The sequence below is a fragment of the Cheilinus undulatus genome, linkage group 1, assembly GCF_018320785.1.
Source record: "Cheilinus undulatus linkage group 1, ASM1832078v1, whole genome shotgun sequence".
In the NCBI taxonomy this organism is placed as follows: domain Eukaryota; kingdom Metazoa; phylum Chordata; class Actinopteri; order Labriformes; family Labridae; genus Cheilinus; species Cheilinus undulatus.
Window position 1 is genome coordinate 39,185,104 of NC_054865.1, and position 17,588 is coordinate 39,202,691.

At 37.0% G+C, this 17,588-nt stretch overlaps 1 protein-coding gene across 1 annotated transcript in view; it reads left to right on the forward strand.

The window, feature by feature from the left end:
* Positions 1-17,588, forward strand: part of kif18a (kinesin family member 18A) — a 38,283-nt gene that overhangs the window by 752 nt on the left and 19,943 nt on the right. The window contains exons 2-10 of the mRNA XM_041804096.1: positions 520-865; positions 2,523-2,680; positions 2,894-2,998; positions 3,966-4,076; positions 4,308-4,505; positions 9,883-10,059; positions 10,197-10,271; positions 10,415-10,515; positions 17,398-17,560. Of these exons, the coding sequence (XP_041660030.1) occupies positions 550-865; positions 2,523-2,680; positions 2,894-2,998; positions 3,966-4,076; positions 4,308-4,505; positions 9,883-10,059; positions 10,197-10,271; positions 10,415-10,515; positions 17,398-17,560 (1,404 nt within the window). The 5' untranslated portion in view covers positions 520-549. The remainder of the gene's footprint in view (positions 1-519; positions 866-2,522; positions 2,681-2,893; positions 2,999-3,965; positions 4,077-4,307; positions 4,506-9,882; positions 10,060-10,196; positions 10,272-10,414; positions 10,516-17,397; positions 17,561-17,588) is intronic.

Here is a 17,588-nt window from a genome sequence, read left to right on the forward strand (position 1 = left end):
CTTGAATGACAATGATGAAGTAATTAAAACTTATTATTATAATAATAATGCATATTAGGGAAGGTTTTGTGACTAGTCTGCTGTATTATGCAACAGCCAGACCTTGGACAGAACATCCTTGGACAAAGGCTATGCAGTGTTTGCCTGTTCTAATATTAAATATTAGAAAAATGCTCCTGGTATCATGTGCTGAAAGAATGTGTTGGCTTACTGGTGATGCACATGTCTAGGAGTTTAATTTGACTTTTCTTTAATAAGAAAATATCACAGTTATCTAGAATGCAGTTAGTACATTTGCTTGTTTAGGTCCTGTCAATTTTTCAGCAAACTTCATTAATTACTACAAAGTCTATTCTTTGAACCTTTGCCAAATGCAATTCTATGTGTCACCTCCATACTTTTATCTGTTTAACAGATTTATTTTGGTTCATGAAACCTAATGTATATGCCAAAAAACAAATCTGTATACCAGTTAGTAATTCAGAAAATTTTATTAATCCTTTGTATGTTTTTTTTCAGCAACACTTCACTCACTGAAGAGAGATCGCAATGGCTACTAACGTGTGCAGCCATGTAAAGGTGGTTGTCAGGGTGAGACCAACCAGCGAATCTGAAAGGCGGGAAAACTTTCAAACCGTGGTCCAGGTTGTGGATAACCACATGCTCATATTTGACCCAAAGGAAGAGGATTCGTCATGTTTTGGGTCACAAAGAGTACGAAACAGAAACATCAACAAGAGGGCTAACAAGGACCTGAAATTTGTTTTTGACCATGTCTTTAATGGGAACGCCACTCAAGTTGACATCTTCGAGAACACTACTAAAGGAGTGTTGGATGGTGTGATGAATGGATTTAACTGCACAGGTAACAAACTGATACAAGCTGTTGATCCCAAATGATTAGCTATCCCCTGACACATATGGACAGTCATTTTACTGGTCAATACTACTAATACCGGTCTTATAAGGAATAGAATAACTTTGCAGATATCACAGAAAGAAGAGATAACATTCCCCTCCTCTAACCTTATAAAAGGCAGAGATGTCTTTATAGGTTCTTCTTCATCCATGTCATGGTTATCCAAAACTTGGTCCACAGGGGGCAACTGGACTTTATTGGCATTCTTGAAGGTTTCTCCCTTTGGACCAAGTTTTGTAAAAAGGCAGTTTGACGTCACTGGGCTGTACTGAAAGTGAGCTCCTCTGTCAGATTAAAGTTGCGTCTGTGGATATGGTCAAAGCTTGCACTCACCATATTTTGGTTGTATCACTGGTCCTATGGATACATTTTCTGTGGCTTTACATTGTCTGCTATTGACTGCCCCTATCAGTCCAAAATCTGCCACCTGTTTTAAGTTACTGTTAGTCAACTCTGATGGTCATTTTTGGAGAAGTGACACCTTTTATCCTGTTATATTATTCTTCATTTTACAGACAGGTCTGGGTCTTGTTGATACAATTGTAGAGGAAAATGAAGCCATTATGCCTGAATGCATTTCATTAGTATCACAAATGAAACCTACAAAGTTACCCAACAGATATCCTGATGTCAAAACTAAATATGAAAATCATCATGAATATATAATTGCAAGACTTTTGTACAGTAATAGATTTTTTTTAACTGGTTAATTAACTAGCAATTGAGCATAATCTTGAGGCCAATATTCTTGTTTTAAATACTAACCCTTCAGAATAGACTATTAGACTATCTAGTACTGAGTAAATTTCAGTTAAGACATGCTGTTCTCAATACGTGCTGCTTTATTGCCCTCATATTGAAGTAGAATATGTGCGTCCATTGTTCACATTGAAAGTAGGGCTGTCCCGATACACCGGTATTGACGATAATCGTGATATTAAAAACTAAAATTCCAATATCGTGTTAAAAATGTGCATATGATAATATTGTGTAAATGATCCAGTGCCACTTGAACACAGTTTGGAAACAGAAAAAGAAAAATATGCCAGGGATTGTTCAGTAGACATTGGATTATTCCAAAGTTATTAGTTGTCATTCTTCAGTTGCATACAAATGCTGTGTCCCCTGCTATCCACAAATGATTTTGTTTCAGTTAATATTGTAGTTATAGCAGATGTTGCACCTTGTAGATTTTCTGTTTATCAGTTCATCTGGTTACCTTTTAACTAGCTATCGAGTGTAATTGCACTTTTTATATGCAGTTGTGCAGTTACTGTTTTCAAATTGTTTCAGTACCTCCTTAGAAGGGTATTTTAAGTGTAAGTCATCTGCCAAAAGAGAGAACACAATATAAATAAAGTTAAAGATAAATTTGATTGATTGTCCCGTTATTATTTAAATTTTTATTGATATCGTGATAATATCGTTGTCGTGGCATTTTTTTGCCCACAATAATTGTGAAGGGAAAATCTGACATTGTGACAGCCCTAATCGAAAGTTTTCACATGAAAGTTTGTGTCTAGTTGAATTTTGTGGTGCCCCCTTTGGAATTGTTATTTTAGAGGTTTTTCTGAGTGTATAGTGATTTGTCCTTCAATTTCAGTATTTGCGTATGGAGCGACTGGGGCAGGCAAGACACACACCATGTTAGGAACACACAATGACCCTGGGGTCATGTACCGCACCATGAAAGAGCTATTCAAACGCATGGATGAGGCCAAGGAGGAGAAGGAGTTTGGTGTTGCCTTTTCATATCTTGAGGTGAATATCTAGAGATAGAAAATCAATTCATATTTGATTAAAGGGTTACAAATAGAAGAAAAGTCAAGGTTGACGTGCATTTTTTAATGTTTTTCTGTCTGTATTCAATTCAAACTGCACTTTTCAGTGTTAATCTTTAACCCCTCATAAAGCCTTATAATACAATGTTTCAACTGACTCCTTGCTGTGTTTTGATGGATTCTTCTCTTACAGGTTTACAATGAGCAGATCAGGGATTTGTTGGCTAATGTAGGCCCTCTTGCAGTCAGAGAGGACAGCTCTAAAGGAGTGGTTGTTCAGGGTCTCACACTGCATACGGTTAGTAGCAACATATATATTTTGCTCTTTCTTATATAAAATAGTTATATTTATTACAGGTAAATACTGATGTCACTGGAACGTCTGTTAAATTCAGTCTGACTTGTATTACTCTCATTTTCTTTTGAAATTATTTTTTTAAGTAAGTAAATGGCTTTTCAAGGCTGCAGAGGTTGGAAAAAAATAAATGATAAGAAGAACCTGCATCTTCCCTGCAAGCACTGATATTTAGAAATGAACCTTTATCAGAAAAAATATGTAAGAAAGAGGAAAAGCTAAGGCAACTGGTAAAATCTAATTAAAAGGGTTCATTTTAACTACTACAAGTGGTTAGAAAAGGAAAAGGTTAATGATTTTCTCTTTCTTTAACAAATCACTGATTGGGAGTAAAATTTGGATTTAAACCTTCACCTAATGTTGTGATCAGATACACAGCATACATGCACAGCCCACAAGGTGATTGCTCAAGTTACTGACAGTGTTATTAATTCTGAATTTTCTTAGTCATTCCTTTAATGAGATGCTGTCCAAATGCAGTTAGTATGTGTAAAATGGCTCACATATACAGTACAGACTTTGAAATATGCAGCCTTCATACTGTTCAGTTAAAGTGATGTGCAAATGCTCCAGGGTGGATCTGTTTCAGCCAGACACCGCTCACATCAGTGTTTTTACCTCCACCAAGGAGGTTATGTGATCAGCAGGGTTTGTTTGTTAGTTTGTTAGCAACATAACTCAAAAAGTTGTGGACGGATTTTGATGAAATTTTCAGGAAATGTCAGAAATGGCAAAGGGAAGAACTGATTAGATTTTGGGAGTGATCCGGATCACCATCTGGATCCAGGAATTTTTTGAAGGATTCTTCACTATTGGGAGATAGGGTTAATGGCAGAGGTCTGCGCTTTCTGAGTGCTTTTCTAATTTTATGTTGTTTCTTTGTTTATTTATTTTTCTCCAAAATATCTAGCCCAAATCTGCAGAACAAATTCTTGAGGCCTTGGATTCTGGGAATCGAAATAGAACACAGCATCCCACTGATATGAATGCCACTTCCTCCCGGTCCCATGCTGTATTTCAGGTACACTAATCTTGCTTTATTGAAATTCCAGTTACAGTTCAGGTATACTATGACATCAAAATTATGATTAAAAAAACTTCATAAAAGGCATGATCAATAAAGGAATTGTGGGCCATCAGTTATTTAAGGATTATAAATTATAAGGAGTACAAGCGTCTATCAATGCATCACAGTGTGCTTCTTAAAAACTAATTCATTGACAGTTTTCTTTCTTTCTGTTTTTATGTCCAGATATATTTAAGACAGCAGGACAAAACCGCCAGCCTCAATCCAAATGTCTGTGTAGCCAAATTGAGCCTGATTGACCTCGCTGGTTCAGAAAGAGCAAGTGCCACCAACGCCAAAGGGGCACGTTTTCGGGAAGGTGCTAACATTAATCGCTCACTTCTTGCCCTGGGAAATGTTATTAATGCTCTTGCTGACCCAAAGGTGAGTTCTCATTTCCATCACATATATTGCAGATGGACAGAAGCAAATTCTCATTTTACTTTGTTAAATAAAGTTACTGCTGATTTAATACTTAAAGAGAAAATATTAACTCAGTAGCTTTCAGAATGGGTCAAAGTGTTGGTGTCAGGATTGTTTTCACTATCCACACATGGGTTTTACTGGTCTCGTGTTGTGAAATAGAAAAGACAAAAAAGAGAAAATAAGGCCTTGGAATGGAACAGAGTTGGCTAAATGATATGGTATTGTTATGAATGGTGTCTTCATTCCATTTTCACATCAGGTCAACTGAATGCTTTGGTCTTTATTTGGTGTGGAGATATGTACTGTACACCAACATTTATGACCCTACTTAAGTTGTAAATGCTGTTCACATTTTCCAGGATCATTATTCCCCAGTTCCAGGTTGCTCACTTCTTCCAGGAAACCTCTATTTTTTCACTCATCCAGGAACCATTGATATTTGGTGTTATCAGCCTGAATAGAGAAATCAGAGAAAATGGAAAGTGGTTTTTGCTTAAATATTTAACATTGTTTCACTGTTTGTCTTTGCTTGGAGCAATCTCTAAGATGTCTCAGAGACACCTGGAAGCTGAAATTAGTGATTTAATCACAAAAGAATTAACGTTCAAGCAGTGTTGTGTGCTTGCTGTTGTTAATATCTGAATTTTTGCTTAAAAGACTCCTTCTGGTCAGAGAAGACGACTGTGCACAGCAGCATCCGTCAAACTGTAGAAACTATGAAAGAGTTTGGTTAGTTTGAAACAAATGAAATTCAGTTCGTAGAATAAGTGCTTATAAAAAGTCGGTATAAAAGTGTATTGAAAAACTTTGAAACAATGTTATTTAATAAGACAGAAATGGCACTTTTTTTGAAAGATTCAAGGTTTTTTTTATCATGTATAAATTGATATGATGGTGTATGTTTTACAATGGGCTGCATAATTGTGTAGTTGCTGTCAACATACAGCAAGTCACTTTGTGGTTCAGACCCTGATCAGCCAGGGCCTTCATGTGGATTTTGCATGTTCCTCCTATGTTTGCAGTAGTACTCAAGCTTTTTCCCAGTCCAAAAACATGCTCATTAGGTCCCTGTGGTTGACTGGCAATCATCCCAGGGTGTAACCCCCCCCACACACACACACACACACACACACACACACACACTATTCCAAAATAGTTGGGGCGCTTTGAAAAATGTAAATTTAAAAAAAAAAAAAATGCAATGATTTGCAAATCTCTTAAACCCATATGATGATGGAACATTAACAACATGCCAGATGATGAAACTAAAACATGCCATTTCATGAAAAAAATTTGCTTATTCTGGATTTGGACAACACATCTCAAAAACGTAGGGACATAGCAATGTTTACATTGTGCAGCATCCCCTCTTCTTTAAATAATAAAACCTTTATTTATATAGCGCCTTTAAAAAGGAAGGTTCACAAAGTGCTTTGACAACAAGAAGAATCACAAATAAGACAAAGCATCATAAGAACACAAACATAAGAACACAGCAGGACAAAATCACAGTAACAGAAGAACCCATGAAAAATTAAGCTAGCATTATAACCTTAACATCATAATAACCCAGCGGGACACATTGTAAAAACAAGAGAGACATGATAAAAACGCCGAAGCATACAAAACTGGAATGAAAATTAAAAAGGTAAAAACGAAGTAGAGCAAAAATAAAATAAAACCCAAGAATAACCTAGACGAATCCAGGCAACACAGGAACAAAAACTACATAAAAAGACCCAAGGACCAGAGATGTAAGAGCTTTTAAAATATTAGGAAGAGATGGAAAAGAATAGAAATCAAAACAATAAGAATGATAAAAAATTAAAATGCGTAGTGATTATTTTTACTTTTAACAAGTCTTTAAACATCTTGGAAGTGAGGAGACCAGTTGCTGTAGTTTTTGAGAGATGAATGTTTTCCTATTCTTGTTTGATGTAGGATTCTAGCTACCATGCTGCTGTGATGGATGCAGTATGTGGTTTAGCATTGTCTTGCTAAAATATGCATGGCCTTCCCAGAAAGGGACATTGTCTGGATGGTAGCAAATGTGGCTTTAGAACCTCTATAATTTTTTCTGCATTTATTGTACCTTCCAAAGGAAAGGAAATTGCCTTCCTTTGGCGCCGGTAAAGTACCTATTATCAGATGCATAAGCTGCCTACGCCACTGGTACGAATGCAACCACATACCATTTGAGATGCAGGCTTTTAAAGTGTGCACTGATAACAAGCTGGATGGCCCCTCTCCACTTGAGCTCACAGGGCATGGTATCCATGTTCAATGGACCCCAATGTTTGTTTTATTTCTAAAAACATTAAGTGATAATTTTACTTAAAAAAAAAATCGTACCTGAACCATACCTGAACTCACTTCAGGAACTTATGGAAAATGTACACTTTGCTCTTAGAATTATCATACTAATATTTGTGCTTGTGGGAAAATTGAATCATGTTCAGATTATATTCTGCATGTATGTAAAGTTTAGCACGAGCCTCCATATGCAGCAGAGAGCATTGGAAGTCAAGTCAACTGAGTATTTGGGTATTATTTCATTCCAGTTGCATACATTAACCTGTCAAGCAGTCTTCTCATTTTACACTTCAGTCTCAAGGGAGAAGGCACAGGCGGGCTACATACATTTGAAAGTGCTGTGCAGATGTACCACAGCCATGTTGAAATTTGGTCAATCTTCAACAGGTACTTCTTTCATGGGTTAAAACTGGTCTTTCATCAGCTTTGTGGAGTTTGTATTTTAGCCTGCCCAGCATTCTTTGTATATTGCAGTCAAGTACTCATAGTTTGATCTATTCAACCTACAGCGCCCACCACTAATCCCCTCTCCCTCCACACCCTATCTCCATGGTTAGTGGTGCTCCAGTGTTTACTGTTAGCAGACGAGGAATTCATGTTGTGGCCATTGTTTACAGGAAAGAATGTCCCCACTTGTGTCTGCTCTGAAATGCCATTCGTTTGAGTGAGAAGAATGTCTGCGACTTCTATTTAGGCGTTTCAGTATGTCATCTTCATGCTATGCTGCACAGAGTTTTTTGTTGTAAGATGTTTGCCTTAGGCGATGAAGATACATTTAATGATGCATCCCACTTGGCCTTCCATTCATTCAAGACCAGTGTTACCCGCCCAACTGAGAGGGGGCTTTCTTAAAATGGTGTCCAATGTAGATCGTAGATAATGGTGTTGACAGATCAAACTCTGGTTTTTAAAAATGTGGATGTGTAGTTGTATTGCAGATGTGGTCAAATATTAAAAAGCACAAATTCATCTAACACTATTTAATCCCTCTCATTTACTCAGTTTGTACTTCAGTAATGCTCCAGGCCTGGACTTCTTGTTACCCTTAGTTTACAAGCTGAATTTGTGCTCCAATTACTGCAGTTATGCAACCAGAAAAACATAAAAGAATGTCCAGAGGAACTTGCAATTTATCTTGTGTGGCTTCTAATTGTGTGGTCTGTAATTGTAATTGCTCACACCACGTGGTTAGCATAAACACACAAAACCCCTTGTGGCATCATGAGTTATCAGTTGCTGACTAACTTGACCAAGATTTCAAAAAGCACAGCTTAATTGTAAAATCCTTGTGCCAGTCATGAGATTTAATTGCCAATTGTGAAAGCAACGGTTCCAAGATGATGCATTAGTGGTGTTAAGAATTCTACTTCTCAGCTAGCCATGGCTCAAACTGTGCATTGGAAAGAAACGGCTTTACAAGTATAAATCTCCATGAATGTTAATTAATGCAACAAACCTTACTTTTCTTCTCTAAAGGCTATACACATTAGTACTATTTCAGTAGTTAAACAGAAGCAATTAGATAAAACAGAAATCTCTTTTCTTGTAGAAAGGTTTTTTCTAAAATCTGAGTTCAACATTTTGTAATATATAAAGCTGCATCCATTCAATTGTTGTATTTGTTATTCTCCATCAGGGACATAGCGTTACAAACTCTGTCAATAGAGTATGATTGTTGATATCTACAGAAATCTAGTTTTGTAATCTTTATTCTTGTTTGAGCTTTGAAAATGTTGAACATGTAACATAGATGGACTGTTCAGTTAGTGAATGTACATACACACAACCCTTAAAACAACTGCTTTTTAACTTGTATTCCTCTCAGTGATTTAGGGGCAGCACATTTATTTTACAACATAATGATACATTTTCAGTTGATCAGTGGAACATGTGCAATGCAGACACGGAGATGGAATCCAAATTGATCATGGATCAACTGTGATCTGTAATTATTATGAATGTTTGAAATGTTACTGCTGCAGTGAAGTAAAAGAAATCCGAGTTAACCCAGAAACGTCGACTGATAGTAGATAAAAGACAATTGAAGAAAAAAGTAAATTAAATTAACAGATCGAGCGCAGAACATTAAAAACGTTTTGGTTTGTCAACTAAAACATCCCAAAAAGAGGAGATTCATTAAAGTGTCTTGCTAATTTGACATTTTGAAGTGGATAAGAATCTAAAACTAGATCTGAAACTACCAGTGTGCATGGAACGTTCTCATCTATGCATTTCTAGATTTTGAGAAACTATCTACATGAGTGTTTTTTCTGTGGCTCCTTCACATTCCCTTTTCACTTCAACACAAATGTTAAATGGAAACAATAAGTTTGAGGGCCTGCTCTTATTGAAAAGGACACCTTCCAAATTGGCACAACTATTGTGAAACTCCCTGGACCTGACATGACCTAAAGCTCAACTCTTCAAATCCAGATGTAACCGTGGATTGTTCTACAGAAAAGTTAAGGCACAGCTGTGAATTCCTCAAGATATCATTTTACACTTTCTGTTCCTTAACTTAGTTTTCCATGGCTTACTCATTGTGACGTTCAGCAATCCCAGGGCGCAAGTAGTTAATCCCAAGATATCATTTGAGACTAAGCTGAGTTCACAGACCATATGCAGGCTGACTGGTGTTGTAGATGGCTGTTACAGGTTTTACCTTAAAATGCACCCTTCATACCTCTCTTTGCTCCCTATACGGTTTTATTAGTCCCCACCAAACAGTGTTATACTACAAAGTTTCTCTTGTTGAGCATTTCCAGATGCTCATTCAGCTTTATGCCGTCTTAAATACCCCTGCTGCAATACACTCGATTTTGATTATGTTTAGCACATGAAACAAATTCCCAGTTTCGGACTTGATCAAAATTTCATTTGATATCTTGAATAAGTACATCAACAGAACCTCCAAAATTACCATTGTTTTTGTGTCTCTTGTTTGTGTACATTTATCGCGAAACAGAATATTCTAAATGGTTCTATTTCTTTGGCTTATATTAACTTTTCTCATTTGTTTCAGAGTAAGAAAACTCATATCCCATACAGGGACAGCAAGCTGACACGAATACTAAAAGACTCTTTGGGGGGAAACTGCCGGACTGTCATGATTGCCAATATTAGCCCCTCATCCAAGTCATATGACGACACCTGCAACACACTGAAGTATGCCAACAGGGCAAAGGAGATCAAGTCTTCGGTGTGTGTTCCAATTTTTTCAATCCTGTATAATTACTGTAACTGGTGGTATATAAATCTACCGATTGATTTAATACCTTATTATTTAAAACACAGTCCTTTAATATACGTCTGTTCTATGTCACCCTCACCTATCAGCTGAAGAGTAACGTTGTAAGCCTTGACAGCCACATCGGCCAATATGCAGTGATATGTGAGAAGCAACGGCAAGAGGTAAGATGAAACAAAAAACACCTTAATGCCCAATTTTAAAAAGACAGTATTTTTCCTAAATTTTCATTTTTAAATAAACAAGGTCTTTGCTCACTGCATAATTTTTTATTTTTATTCAAATATTCCCTTTTTTTTTTTTAAAGATCCTGCAGTTGAAGCAGAAACTGAAAGAATATGAGGAGAGAAATATGGCATTTGGAGCTTCCAATACAATCCCTTCCCAGAAACAAGGAGACTTAAAAAGGTAAGAATGAACATCCTTGTCGATCAGATGCTCTTTTCAGTCAGAGATTCTTTAACAGTACTACTGTAAGGGAAACTCCATGGTTGTATCCTCTTAAGTCTAGGCTGAACAGTGCCATCACATTTCTGTCCCAATGTATAATTTTACTTGGTCTCCAACATTGCTTCAGATTCAAACACAGTCCACCCCGCTGATTCCCCATTCATACAGATGTTTAACTCATTTACATGCATAGTAAAATCAAAAAAGTTCTGGTCTGCTACAGTAGATGGTATTAAGTCCTCTTTTCAGCCATTTACTAGGGACTTTCTTCCTGTTGATCTTGTTAACAAATCCACTAGCAACTAGCTACAGCTGAGTTAAGTAACTGAGTTGCCTTAATTTTGGTATAAATGTCATGTATGCCATTCTTTTAGCTTATGGTGATAACATAAGGCAGATGACAATGTGACTCCTGGGAGTTCTATTTGATCAGGATATGTCCTTTAACACCCGTATAAAGAATGTTTCAGAGACAGCCTTCTTTCACCTTCGCAACATTGCAGAAATCAGACACATCTTATCTCAAAGCAATGGAGAAAAACTTGTCCATGCTTTTGTTACCCCTAGGTTAGACTCCTGTAATTTTCTCCTATCAGGCTGTCCTACAAAGTAACTGAAGACCCTTCAGCTGGTTTAAAATGCTGCAGCACAGTTACTGACCAGAACCAGGAAAAGAGATCAGATCACTCCTGTCTTAGCTTCTCTCCATTGGCTCCCTATAAAATCTACAATAGAATTTATAATTATTCTTCTCACTTACAAAGCTCTTAATGGTCAGGCACCAACCTATCTTTAAGAGCTCATAGTGCTGTATTATCCCTCTTGATCTTTGGGCTCCCAGTGGTCATGTCATTAAGAATAATGTAATATATTTAACTGATAATGAGGTTCAAGTCCCATTCCATGTCTTAAACATGCGTATGTGAAATTGGTTGACTGCATTTGACCCATCCTCGGGGAAGCGGTGGGCTGCGCCTGTCATGCACTCAAGATGATCTTACCCCACCATTCAAACCACTGATGGTGAGTGCCAAGCAGGGAGATATTGCGTCCCCTAGTTTAAATTGAATTTCAAACATGAATTATATTATGAGCTAAAATTTAGCAAAAAAATAATTATGGTACAATATTATAGCCTTTCAATGTAAAACTCATGGTCACTACACAATGTAAAATAATGATTGCTTTTCTGAATAGAAGTCTGTGTTTGGTGAAAGTAAAGTTAAGAGATAGTTTGAAATTACAAAATGAACATTGAGTGTACCTTTACTACATATGTATCCCTTAGATATAGTGCATTTTTGCAGTCGATACAAATAAAACTCAACCGACTCAGTGTGCAAGGTTTGAATATGCAACGTTTTAAATTTCATTGGTCTAAATTTCATTTCAAGCAACACTACATCCAGTGTAGATCTATTCATGTCTTATCTTGAAGTCCAGTGTGCTATTGTTTCTATAGTTTCTTTAAATTTCTACATTTCTGACATTGCCACTTCTCTTCTCATTTCTGTGTGCCTTCTGTGTTTGCACACAGTCCTGTAGTCTCATGCCCTTATTAGGGCATAGAAGGGTTTTTTTATTTGTGCTAATGAAGAGAAGAGCTTCTAGCTTACAAGCACATGGCATTCAGCAGTTTAAGAGCTCAGGTGGGAATAATTTGGCTTTTTAAGAATGTGTTATGTATCTGGTAGAGGTTTCTCATAGAAGCTCTCTTAAGAGCAAATTTAAGATAAATCATAGGAATATATTGGTGGTCGAGGCCCTGTGCTATTCAGTTTCCAGGTCAAGGCCCTGTGTGGAGACTAATGAGCATGCACAGAAGTCTGGTCCGATTGAAGCATTTGCATGCAAAAAGAAAATCAATGTCCAACCATATTTTCTATGTGTGTTAGTCTCGTTTGGAAAAAAATCTAACTTCAGTCTGACTAACATGACAACATACATTTTCAAAATTCATGTTTAGCAGGACTAACACAATCTGTTGTCTAATTGCATGTAAATGTTATGCAGTTGTGTTAAATGATGTGCCTATTTTGCTACCTCTGAATGACTTTGTTCTTCTTTTGCACCTCTGTATCTTTTGCACAGGTGGTAATGTGCAACAGGAGTGTAACAGTCCTGTTTTGAACAGACTGTGTAAAATGAGCTCGTCTGTAGCCTGACTTAAATCAGTATTTCCTTCCTCATGTGCCATAAACCATTTTATTGTAAACCTCCTAATTGAAATCACAACTGCAGACAGAAGGAGCATGAGCCTGCATTTCCAAAGTATTGTACGGTAATAATGCATTCATGGGACCTGTGGTTTTTCAAGTGGTCCTGCAGGCTTTAGATCCATTATAACTCCTAATGGAAAACATCAGGCAGTGTTAGGTGTAATCAGGCGTTGTGGTCCAGTGTGTAGAATTAGTTATAAATCTGCAATAAATTACATGCTCCTATTTTGTTGCTTCTTTTATTTATTGACATTTGTTGTTAAAAAATTATGACGACATAGTCTTCTGGATATGTGGCTTTGTAGCATCAGCTAAATAAGTTCAAATAGTTGTCTGTAAGTTCATTTTTGCTTGCTGTCAAATCCTGTTGTGGCATGAAAGAGAAAAAATAACCAAAAACTGAAAAATTGTGTGGAGTGTTAAATCTCAGTAGTAGCAGCAAAACTAGCAGTGTGTTACTTGTTTTGTGACCAACTGTTTAAAATTGATCCATCATCTGGAACTTTGATTAAGTAAAGTGACATTTGGTTGAGAGAACTTGAAGCTCCCTTCCCAATCACTTTTCCCAGTGCTTCCTGGGGGTTCCCAGGGCATTTCCAAGCCAAATGGGATATATAATCCTCATAATCCCAATAATCCGTATAACCCTGCTCCAAATCTGCTTTTGAGTCTCCTCCCAATTGGATGTGCCACAAATACCTCCACAGGAGGCAGCCATGGCATGTCTCTGTCAGACACCCTAGCCATTGCAGTTAACTTTTTATCATTAAGGAGCAGCAGTGGGCAACATATGGGTAAGCATGTAAATTCTGAGGAAAAACATATTGAACTTCCTTTACGTTTGGCAAGAAGTCATTCCTATTCCAAGTGGTGCAGTCCAACTTGCTTTGAGCAACCTGTTACCTCTTGGAAGCAGCACATCTTTAGTAGTAAAATGATTCTGCATCCAGTAATCTCATGCAAGCCTCTTTATAAGAATTAAATTTCTGCAACTCACCATTTTTTCTATAGTCTCTCCTAACCTGTGCTGTAAACAGTGGACCTGGAAAGAACGAGTTCTAATATTTGATTGAGTTATTTTGAAAATCAGAAATAGATGAAGAAAACATAATTAGTCATCATTTTACTCTCCTTTTTGTTAATTTTCTGTTTTATCTGTGCATACATTTTACTTTTCTGTAAATAGAACTGGATGATGCCTTATAAAACACTACCTAGGGCTAAGTCCTGCTGGTTTTCAATCTAGCTGTCTAATCAGGAACTATTTCACATCATGTATTAAAAACAAGATCCGGCCTAAGTATCCGGATTGAAAGCCATTGGCATTGACAGTTCTGTGTTTTTGGGGAGAGACCCTAAACTTTTGTTTTCAAGTGACATTAATAGTATTTTATAAAACCACTATAATCAAAATCAGCTTAAAATCTTGTTTTAAAGAAAAAAAAATTGGTGGTTATATTTTTTGAGAGCAGCATCTGTGTAGTTCAGTTTTTATTCCCATTTCATATACTCAGTTATTTATTTTACATAAATCAAATCAGCGAAATCCCTGCTGTTGTCTTTAAGGCATTCAGTGGCATCTGTCAGGGTATTTGGGTTGGGGCGGGGGACACAGAAAAGCTGAATGAGTCTCCTTCCCACACGTTTCATTCACTGGCATCAGAATTCACAACTCGCACAGTGAGAGGCTCTGAATAGAGGCTGCACGCTTCTCACACTATTAAAAATTCAGCAGTCTAGCAAGGCCACGACGTCTCCTACGTCACTAGAGTTACATTGAAGAGTGCAGTCACATTTCAGCGACAGCTCTCCAGTCTTATTTACCTGCATGCCTCTCCTGTCTCCCCTCCAGCTTTAACCCAGCAAGCCAGCCACTTGCATTCAATCCCTATATCACCTCAACTGTATCCCAGGAACACACATCTACATCATATATATATATGTATATATACAGTGCTTATCAAATTTATTAGACCATCACCCAAAGTAAGGTTTATGCCACAGCTGCACTAAATTAACAGCATTGGTAATTACCAAAATCATTTTTTATGTTTCTGCAGTGGTTAATACACCAACATGTAGAAAAGCTCTTTAACCCAAATGATATTTTTAATGCTAAAATATCATTATTATTGTTATCCATGAATTTTGAAATTTACTGATTTACAAAAAAAAAAACAAAAAAAAAAACAGAAAAAATAGTAAAGCACATTGTTATTTCTTGATTGATATGTCAAATTATAGTTATTTACTTGCATTCCGGAACAGAAAAATGAGTTTTAGTGCTTGAATGTTATGCTTGATTCATTTCTGACTTCTCAGAGAATCCCAGTGAGCCGGCTCAAATTTGGGTATAAAAGGGTGTATTTTGTTTGAAGTTCCTCATTCCTGTTCAAAATGGTTGAATGTGGAGAGCTCACTGAAAATGAAAGAGTCCACATTAAATCTCTTCATGATGCTGGATGGTCTCTGAGACAAATATGACAGGTGGTCTAATAAATTTGTTAAGCACTATACATATATGTGTGTGTGTTTGGTGTGTATATTTCTGTTCCAGTTCCAACGGAATCAACATTTCATGGAAGCTTGACTGTTTACTGTATATTACTCATAAACGCACTGGCACACAACTAGATATATAACATAAACCTTTAAACATTCATTCAAATAACTGAGGCTGACAGAATTTTTTCTGATGTTTTAACAATTGTTGATGAATTGATGTTTAACAATTATTTGTTGCATTACTGTGTTTAGTTAAGTTAATATCTGGGGGTGTGATGGCAACATCAACATGTGATTTGTTAGAACTCTGTAACAGCAGTTTTGTAAATTTTTACCTTAAATGTGGCATAGCAGGTGCTGATCCCACCTAGCTTTGCTCCAATTTTTTGATGGTGTTTCTTTATTGGATCATATCATGCCAAATGGGGTCTCTAAAATCATATCCCCGTGTGTGAGTTAAAAGCCCCTATTCAGTATAGTAGTTAGAAACAATATTACAGCCTCCAAACTAGGGATGGAAACTGATATGATTTATGGATGCCAATGCCATTATTAATTCTTCTTATTGATTAAGTTCTTAATTGATTCCTTGCTCTGAATTTTCTTTTTGGAAAATGTAGACAAAAGAGATTTTCACAATTAACAGCTCAAATGTTAATGAGTCTCTTTCTCTCTGAACACAGAACAAGATGTATGCCACCTTCAGTGAGAGTCAATGTCAAGCACACTTTAATTACTGGCTATAACAAACAGTTTTGAAAACTAATGTTAAACATTAAATGTTTGGGAGGAGAACATGCTAAAATATACAAAAAATCTCTTTTTTTGTTGAAAATGTCTCAGTTGAAACAAATTCCTCCAGATCTTCAATCTCGTAACTTGAGTAAGAATACAGTACTACTGCTCATTTTCTGTGAGGGATAAAACCTTTAGATAACTATAAAACTGGTCTCTGGTCCTAGATCTCAGGTGTCACGGTTCCTTAATATGTGACCTGATATGTGTTTGAGGTGCAGCAGCTGACGAGTTCCAGGGCCACTGGGGCCCAATGTGTTTCCCAGGGGTATAAAAGGCTGACTTCTGCCGCAGCCTCGCTCTCAGACTCCATCCTCCGGCCGGCCGCATTGCAGCCACCGCGTTTTTCTTTTTTGCGCTCTACACACACCCCAACACTTTACATTTCACTCCAAATGTTTTCATACTGATTCTCATTCACACACACGCACAGACAGCACACAATTCATAATACTGACAACAGAAATATAATTGCTATTATTATTTTAAAAATAAATGCCCCAAAGAAAGGGCTTAAACGTTGCCGTCCGTGTCCTCCCCTTCTTTTGTTGCTGCCTTATGAGCCAGGCTGTAACACAAGACATATAAAAATAAATTAAAAACTTGTACAAAATCAACAGTTTTTGTGCAAAACGATGCATGCCTTGCATGAAATCACTGTTCCACAGACATTGCACATCGTGCTGCTGACATCATTTTTTGAGAAATGAAGATGCACTTTTGACCACTTTAGCCTGTTTTTGTGACTTTCTGCCATGTTTACTTCCTGGACTTCCCTGTTCTTGTTCACTTCCCTTACTGCCCCCTTGTTTTTCAAGGCATGGGAAAATAAAGCATTTAAGTTAAGATTAAATGTAAATGATGTTGATGGATTGAACGATTTAGAACCAGTTCTTGATTCCCATCCCTACTCAGCTGGAGCTGGATGAACGACTCTACTGACAATACCAGCAAAAACTTAGAGTTACTGCTGCAAGAAGACACATTTTATTATGAGGCTATTGCAGTTGACTGTGTTAGCATATACGTATGCGCATGTGAGTTTTCTGCAAACTTTGCCAGATAAGCCATAACAACTACAGAAGTGTGCATGTCACCGAAGGCTAACCATGTTTCAGTACTAACATTTGAGTCACAGATCGTTCTGTTAATTGAAAGAAAGTGGTACCACTCTAGAATGACCTGGTCTTTGATAACATGAAATTATATAGTGAATTTTTAGGTTAGTGCCCTACATGCATATTAGATATTTATGTTCATAATTTCAAGTTTGCTTACACTTACCTAATTAAATGTGACAATGTATCTTTTCTCTCTCTAGGGTGTCAGAAGCTCTGCAGCAAATCTTCTTGAGTCGGGCCCAGATCAGGAGTGAACAGCTGGATCTGGAGAGACAACTGAAGGAGAATGAGCTGCGCCAGCGCTACAGTGAGGAAGACAACCTGCAGGTCCAATATTTCTGTGCCAAGGAAAAGACTGAGAAGGTAACTGATGCTTACGCTGCTTTCCACA